At 38.4% G+C, this 8,515-nt stretch overlaps 1 protein-coding gene across 1 annotated transcript; it reads left to right on the forward strand.

Annotated features, from left to right (window-relative positions):
• LOC127730863 (spidroin-1-like) lies at positions 1-5,839 on the forward strand. The gene is made up of 4 exons (XM_052239473.1): positions 1-42; positions 949-1,026; positions 1,967-2,107; positions 2,794-5,839. The coding sequence occupies exons 2-4, from the start codon at positions 975-977 to the stop codon at positions 5,544-5,546; spliced, it is 2,946 nt and encodes a 981-aa protein (XP_052095433.1). The 5' UTR covers positions 1-42; positions 949-974; the 3' UTR covers positions 5,547-5,839.
• The last annotated feature ends 2,676 nt before the right edge of the window (positions 5,840-8,515 follow it).

The following is an 8,515-nucleotide window of genomic DNA, read 5'->3' on the forward strand; positions in this document are numbered from 1 at the left end:
ACTCGCCAGGAATATTCTTAACCTTGTTTCACGGGAACTAAAGTAAGTCATAGTTTTTACTTGATACTAAAAAAGAAATGAAAAAGAAAACAAAGAATTTTAATACCGTCATTTTTATATATTTTATTGAATATCCAACATTTGGAGTATGTGAATGAAATTTAGATTATTGAATATATTTTTTAGTTATTGCTTATTTATTGAATTGTTTTGTTTTCAACTTAAAATGCTTGCAATAATAATAATAATTGTAATGAAAGTAATACTAATCATGGTGAAAGCTATAATATAAAAACAGAACAATTAAGGTATTCAGTAGCAATTCGCGGGGATATTACTCAAACATTGTTTAATATTGTCCCGAGTGGATTATTATTGCTCCAGCTTTCAAGGACAGTTAAAGTTCTACGAGAGATATTAAATGTCTGCACCGGTACACGCCTTTAGAAAATGACAAAACATTATATTCATCTTACCTCACTTGCCTTTTCATTATCGAGTGAAATTACACAGCATTCAATAGAGAGTATTAGTTTTGGTTAGAATTTGTTGTTGTACAATAACATTAATAGATATATGAAGAAGTGGTATGAGTGCCAATGAGACAACCCTCCATCCAAGTCAAAATTTATAAAAGTAAACCATTATAGGTCAAAGTACGGTCTTCAACACGGAGCCTTGGCTCACATCGAACAGCAAGCTATAAAGGGCCCCAAAAATTACTAGTGTAAAACCATTGAAACGGGAAAACCAACGGTCTAATCTATATAAAAAACGAGAAACGAGAAACACTTATGAACCACATCAACAAACGACAACTACTGAACATCAGATTGTTTTAGCAAGTTAAAATAGTTCCTGTACTGTTTCTCTCTATTCTTTAAATATTACTGTAAAACGTTTTGCTTTAACTTCGGTTATTAATATGAATAAATGCATTTTTTTCAGACGTTTCGGTGAAGAGGTTTTACAAGATGCTTCTTCAATTACTATTTCTGAGCTCTTTGGTCTCCCTTTCTTCACAAGGTAAATGTAGTTTAATTACTTTATATCAGCTTATATTACATTTTTACATAAAGATGTTGTTAAGACATTCAACAAATAGACTCAATGTTATCAGCGTATCAATATTTTCCTAAATCATACCTTTAAAATTGTTTATTTGGTGGATCTGAATAATATGTACTGGTTGATGAGTATACTTAGTCCCTAAGAATACTTATTATTGTGAATGCAACTCTTGTTGTTGTTTTTTTTTTTAAATGGTAAAAAGCAATTTAAAACTGCACAACAGCAATTTCTATTCAGATTAATATTTATATCCATCGTATTTTTATTGTATTGTATTGTTATACCTTAAGTAATTCCTACTGTTAGGTACGCTGACTAGCGGTACATGTTATGTCCACTTCATAGAACTTTCCAGTACTGTCGATGTTTTATTTGTTCTTTATGGATTCGGATCCTTCCACCTAATTGTTCGGCCTGCATTAAGTTCACTACAGTTCATCCACGTAGTACGTATCATCTTTGCATTGATTCTGAACATTGCCATTTTGAAAATATTTTATGGTCTTTAAAGTAGTGTGTGCCGTCGCAATTTATAAAACAAAATCCTCTTGATTCAATTAAAATTTAGCTATGGTCAACAAGGGTTTAATGATGAATATTGCTATATAATAATTTGTCTCGCTCTGGTATGTGGGTCAATCATTTTCTTCCTAACCTATTAGTTCCCTCTTTCAATGCCCTAACTATTACTTTATGACCTTATTAAACGCGAGCATTGCCGTGCCATCATCTTTCATTTATTCCCAAAACACATTTTATAAGATAAATTGTTCGTTGTAAATTTCACGTTATATGTTAACAAAATGCATGGATTTATCGGACGAACGAAATAACTGCGAATAATAGACAAACACGCTGTGTTCAATTTCCACATATTGGCTATTTATTTTTCTAGGTTGTGGACTGCGTAAAGTGAAAGGCGATATACGAAAATATGAACAATTTGTGAATGGTGTCGGGTGGAAGGATATGTGGTGTGCTATTGGAACTGGTTTTAGTGACCAAGATTGCGACTGTACAATCAGAGTAACAAGTGGTAAATATAAATAGAAAGAATACTCAGACCAATGTGAAGACATAAACATACTGTCAAAGAAACGAAAAAAAAATGTATATACATAAATACATATCACACATACATATCTTTGTGATGTAACATTTACCAGTAACCAACACTAGCAAAGATATGACAATATCGATGGAATTTCAACAATGAAGACTACTGTAAAAGAATATCTAACAAAAGTATACATAATATCAACTTGAATTTTACAAAGCCAAACAAATTACTGTTGAAGATAATTTTATTAAAATTTTGCATCGAGGACACAACAAACAACAATAATTAATGTGTAGCGGAAAGGAGTGCATAGCATGACATTTAATACAATTTTATCTTTTGGTTTTTGATTGCATTTCCTATCTATATTTAGAGAAATACTCAAAACTTGCCAAAATCTATCAAAATTGCAACGTTAGCCAATTTATATATTACTTTTAACTTATTCATTTGGCGGTTGATAATAGTACAAATTCAAGAACTTTCAAATTGGCCCTGCTTGTGGAAAAATTACAATAGGAAAGCGACATAAATAAAGATCAATAGATAAATAGATAAATTAATCAATTTCAAATAAAATGTGCAGTAGTTACCTTGTTTATTATGTCATACCATGATCTAGCAATCAAAATGTATATCTAAGTAAATTTTGTTTTTAACAGGTCTTGGAGGCTATGCAGGGGCAGGAGCAGCCGCAAGTGCATCTGCAGGTGCAGTTGCAGGTGGGGGCGGGGTATTAATTGGAGGTGGAATCGGAGGCGGTGTTGGAATTGGAGGCGGTGTTGGAGTTGGAGGCGGTGTTGGAGTTGGAGGCGGTGTTGGAATTGGAGGTGGAGTCTTAGACCTTGGTTCATACCTTGGTGGAGCTATAAGTGGTGCTGCTGCTGCTGCCGCCGCTGCCGCTGCCAGTGCTGATGCTGGTGGAATTGGAGGTCTTGATGCAGAAGATATGAGATTGGCAGCTCTTCTCTCAGGTGGAGATGCAGGATTTGGTAGCACTGCTGGAGATCTTGGTTCATTATTGGGAGGAGGAGGAGGCGGTATCGGAGGCGGACTTGGCGGTGGTGGAGGAGGTGGTGGAGGTGGTGGTGGAGGTGGTGGAAGTGGTGGAGGTGGAGGCGGAGACGGAGGGGAATCTAGTTCTAGTTCAGATGACTCAAGTGACGGTGGTGACAGTGGTGACAGTGGTGACAGTGGTGACAGTAGTGACAGTAGTGATAGTAGTGACGGCGACTTTGATGAACTTGCTTTGGCTGAACTTGGTCTAGGAGGTGCTGAACTTGATGAGGTTATTGCATCACTAAGTGGTGGAGGTGGTGGAGATGGATTTGGTCTTGGCCTCGGTGGAGCAGTAGATATAGATTTAGGAGATCTTGAAGAATTACTTGGAGTTGATTTGTCGGATCTCGATGAAGCCACACTTCTCGCTCTTCTTGGTGGTGGTGGAGCAGGAGGAAGTGCTGCAGCTGCAGCAGCAGCAGCGGCAGCTGCAGGAGGACTTGGAGGAGGAAGTGCTGCAGCTGCAGCAGCTGCAGCAGCAGCAGCTGCAGGAGGGCTAGGCGGTTCAAGTGCAGCAGCTGCAGCAGCAGCAGCAGCAGCAGCTGCAGGAGGGCTAGGCGGTTCAAGTGCAGCAGCTGCAGCAGCAGCAGCAGCAGCAGCTGCAGGAGGACTTGGCGGTTCAAGTGCAGCAGCTGCCGCAGCAGCAGCAGCAGCCGCTGCTGGAGGATTTGGTGGTACAAGTGCAGCCGCTGCAGCAGCAGCGGCGGCAGCTGCAGGAGGAGTTGGTGGTGTCGGTGGTTCAAGTGCAGCAGCTGCAGCTGCAGCTGCCGCAGCTGCAGGTAGACGAGCAGCAGCTGCAGCCAGTGCTAGTGCTGCTGCAAGTGGTTCATCAGGTGGAACTTTAAGACAGAGGCTTATTTCTAAAATTATAGCTCGACGACAAGCGGCAGCAAGTGCCGCAGCAGCAGCGTCTGCCTCTGCATCTGGTGGAGGTGGAGCAGGAGGTGGAGCAGGAGGTGCAAGTGCAGCTGCTGCCGCAGCAGCAGCTGCAGCTGCAGGTGGTTCAGTCGGTGGAGCTGGGGGTGGATCCGGAGCTGCTGCATCTGCAGCTGCTGCCGCTGCAGCAGGAGGTCGTTCAGGTTTAATTAGATGGTTGGTAGCAAGACGTGCTGCCGCTAGAGCAGCTGCTTCAGCCGGAGCTGGTGCCGGAGGAATAGCTGTTGGTGCTGGAGGTGCTGGTGGTGCTGGTGGTGCTGGTGGTGCTGGTGCTGGAGGTGCTGGAGGTGCTGGTGGTTCTGGAGGATCTGGTGGATCTGGTGATGGTGGTGGAGATGGCGATTGCGGCTCTTCTGATTCAGATTCAGGATCTGATTCTGACTCTGATAATGATACTGACAGCTCCGACAGCGACACTGGAAGCGATGCATCGAATTCTGACTCCGGTTCTGACTCGGATGGTGACGGTGATTCAGATAGTTCTGGTACTTCCGAAAGTTCAAGTAGTGACAGTGGTGACACCTCAAATGAGGATAGTGACGATGGTAGCGATGATGATGATGATGACAGTTTCCGATCAGCAGCCAAAATAATTATTCAGCTTCTCACTAGACTTTTGATGTCCGGAGGATTTGCTGGAGCTGGTAGTAGTGCATCTGCAAGTGCCAGTGCAGCAGCAAGTGCAGGCGGAGGAGCAGGAGGAGCAGGATTAGGATTAGGCGGTGGGTCTGGTGCAGCCTCTGCTGCTGCCGCTGCTGCTGCTGCTGCTGCTGCTGCTGGTTCCGGTGCTGGTTTCGGTGTTGGTGGTGGATATGGAGGAGGGGCTTCAGCTCACGCCTTTGCTGCTGCATCCGCAGCAGCCTCTGCAGCAAGAAGAGCAAGACTTCTTAATTTGTTGTTTGCTAGATCATCGGCAGCAGCTGCTGCATCTGCTGCAGCTTCAGCAGGAGCAGGAAGTGGAAGTGGAGGATTTGGTCTAGGTTCTAGATTCCTTGGTGGAGGTAGAGGTGGTTCCCGTGCGGCTGCAAGCGCAGTTGCCAGTGCTGGAGCTAGTGCCAGAGGTGGAGGTGGAGGTGGTGGTGGTTCATCAAGTGCTGCTGCCGCCGCTGCTGCTGCAGCAGCAGCTGCAAGGAACGCTAATCTGAGAGGCTGGTTAGTTGCAAGTGGAGTAGGAGCAGGAGCTGGTGCTGGAGCAGGTGCTGGAGCTGGTGCTGGAGCTGGTGCTGGTGCTGGAGCAGGTGGTGGATCTGGTGGAGGAGGTGGTGGTGGATCAGGAAGTGGTGGAAGTGGTGGATCTGGTGGTAGTGGTGGTTCCGGCGGAAATGATGGAAATGATGGAAATGATGGATCTTCTTCCCGTGGCGTCAAATTGTATGCCTATGACTATTATAAAGACGATAAAAAAGGTTCAAATGACTAACTATTGATGTTCATTTTATCACTTACCTCTACAATTCTACAATTAAGTCAATGGACAATTATATTCAATAGTAAAATCTGTTTGTGATCTTACAGAGTACACTGGTCTCGCTGTCCCTATTAACAATGTTTGAGAATATAACTGAACGATAGTTAATGAAGCAATCCATCGTTGTGGATAAACATCGATTTACAGAATATTGTGATTTTTGTACGTATTTATTGTTGTTAATCAAAGGCCTTATGTGTTGTTTTATTGTGCGAAAATTTTCGTAAAATAAATAAATAAAATTATTCCATATTGGTATTATTTTAAAAGGTTTTTCCATACGAATTGGGTTTTGAATAAATCAGCAATTCACCTGAAGAAAAGTCATATTCACCGTGCTTTTACGTGTATAACTGCTTGGTTTTGGTAAATAATTGTGATTAAGGTCAAGGAACAGTAAATGGGCCTATGTCACAGATTCTGCTAAAATTTTGCATACAACTACAAATGAAAATCGAAAAAAATAATCTCTTTTATAATCTGAAATATTACAGATTGATTTCTTTTAATTTAGGTGAATATTTGTATAGATAGCACACAAAATCGGCGAAAAATCTTCTTAAATTTGGCTTAAAAACATGAAATCTCTAATTTCTACTCCATAGATTTTTTTTTAAAAACTATATGTTGTTGACACATAAATTTCTGTTCTAATGATATAAAATAATCATATTGTCACCGACTTCGTTTTTTTTTGTCTAATAATCAATTGGTTACCTTGTTGGTAGTGAAGAAACGTCAAAAATCAACGTTTTACAGCCTGCAACGCGATGACGTTACGATTATTTCGACGTTTTGTAGAAGTTTTTCATAAAGATCACAACTGTGAAAGATGTACACCGTAAAAACGAAGTCGGTGACCCTATCTTTATTTTGCATCATTAAAACAGAAACTTATATATCAACAACATATAGTTTTTTAAGAAAAATCTATTTAGTAGAAATTAGAGATTTGACAAATTTTAGAAGTTTTTTCGCCGATTTTATGTGCTTTCTATACAAATGTTTACCCATTTTAAAAGAATCCCATCAGTAATAGTTCAAATGATAAATGAGATAAATGCATTATTTTTTCGATTTTCAGTTGTAGTTCATCGAGTCAAAGTTATGTGCAAAATTTTACTGAAATCTGTGACATAGCCCATTTACTGTTACTTGACCTTAAATACACTTTTTCCCCCCGAACTATGGATTAAAACAATTATTGTCTTTTGTTCAGTCTATGTGGTTAAATTGACTTTGAAAAAAGTATATTCACTTTGACCGTTTTCCAAAAGTCAATAAAACCACATATAATTTGAAAAAAAGCCTCCGGATACTCCTAAAATAAGCAAGCTCGTATAAACGTATACACTCACTCATCACATCTCAACTAATAAAAGAAAATGTATCCGCTGCGATTCGAAAAAAATCTACAAAAACTCAATAGAATAGTTTAGTTGATCAAGTTCTGGTCATAGTTAAATATAACTTTAAAATAGAATTTAGTTTAAAATTTTGAATTAAAATTAACAGTGGGAAATCTAGTAACAAAATTTCAATTTTCTTAAGTTCTTGTCGAGAACGATGTTACATTACACTAAGTTCAGCAGAAAACATTGTGACACATACAACTATGCTACTATAATACCATTATAATAGCATCATATACTACAATGATACTATTATATACGATTACATTACTTAGCTATTATAATACTTTTATAGCAAAAAAAAGTTATTATGTGATATTTTCTTCTAAAACAGCAAGTCGCAGGATGATATATTCATTTGGCATCTTTAATATATTTACTGGCTGTATATTATGAAGCATTCCGTCAAGGTACCAGTCTTGTATTACAACTCCAGTTTCCGGTGCATGTCAAAACATGGAGGTAAATAAAATAGTCCATTTTTTTCAGAATTTTTTTCTGGACTCAATTTTTTCTGTTTGATTAAAAGTTTATGCTGAATTCAAACATATATATAGATTTAAAAAAAATCTTGCATCTTTTTGGGGATATCAATCCAAGAAAGTGGAAGGATATCATGTTTACTGGAAGTGGTGCGGCCTAGTAAAAACAGCAAACAGAAAGTAGAAAAAAATTGTTTTGACAACAGGGTTACATAACTTTTTATTCTTCGTGGCATGACCCACTTTTTTTTCGATTAAATCACAATTTCACATTAATACATACATGATATGAACATGAAATTTTTTTTCTATGTAGCATTTTTTATTTTTTTATTTTCAAAGATGAGCTGTTTTGCATGTAAGCCTATGGAGCAGTCAATTACAAGACTGCAACCTGCATAGGGTAATTTTTTCATATGTTCACTGCAAGGAAGTAGCTCATGTGGACTTTTGTGTGCCCAGAATGACAAAACATCATGATTTAAGGACTTTTTAAGAAAAAAAAATCATGGGGTATCAAGTTACAATGAAAAAACTTAAATTATGTAATAATTATGATTTTTTATACAAGACACCATTCAAAAGTATAAATAGATATAAAGCACATCAGTTTCAGGTAAATTGAGATTCTGGTAGTATTACATACATGATTTTTAATTAAAAAGAACATAGAAAGATTTTTTCCTCTATAAAATCTTCTTCTTGTGATGGAAATTCTAGTTGCGCAGTTTCATTGAAAATCAGTGTAAAGTTGAAGGGACAGTTACATACAAAAGTAACTTTTTTCTTTAGGGTTATTATTTTTATGGCTCAATAGTTGACATATAGGTAGAATATGTATAAAATGAACTTTTGGTGAAAAGATTTTCACAAAATGTTCACTTTACAAGAGTCTATGACTTCTATTCCTGTCTGCGGCACTGTATGGTTAATTGAAAATTCAATATTTGGGTTAAAAATTTGTTTAAAAAGTAGAATTTTTCTAAAACTATCCATCATGACAAGGATTTTTGTGATTAGGTGTGAC

The sequence above is a fragment of the Mytilus californianus genome, unplaced genomic scaffold, assembly GCF_021869535.1.
Source record: "Mytilus californianus isolate M0D057914Y unplaced genomic scaffold, xbMytCali1.0.p SCAF_2, whole genome shotgun sequence".
NCBI classification, from domain to species: domain Eukaryota; kingdom Metazoa; phylum Mollusca; class Bivalvia; order Mytilida; family Mytilidae; genus Mytilus; species Mytilus californianus.

Excerpts from the sequence above, each read along its gene's own strand:
- LOC127730863 (XM_052239473.1), top strand. The coding sequence starts at position 975 with ATGCTTCTTCAATTACTATTTCTGAGCTCTTTGGTCTCCCTTTCTTCA. Across the intron at positions 1,027-1,966 it reads GGTCTCCCTTTCTTCACAAG|GTTGTGGACTGCGTAAAGTG; the intron begins GTAAATGTAGTT and ends TTATTTTTCTAG. Across the intron at positions 2,108-2,793 it reads TACAATCAGAGTAACAAGTG|GTCTTGGAGGCTATGCAGGG; the intron begins GTAAATATAAAT and ends TGTTTTTAACAG.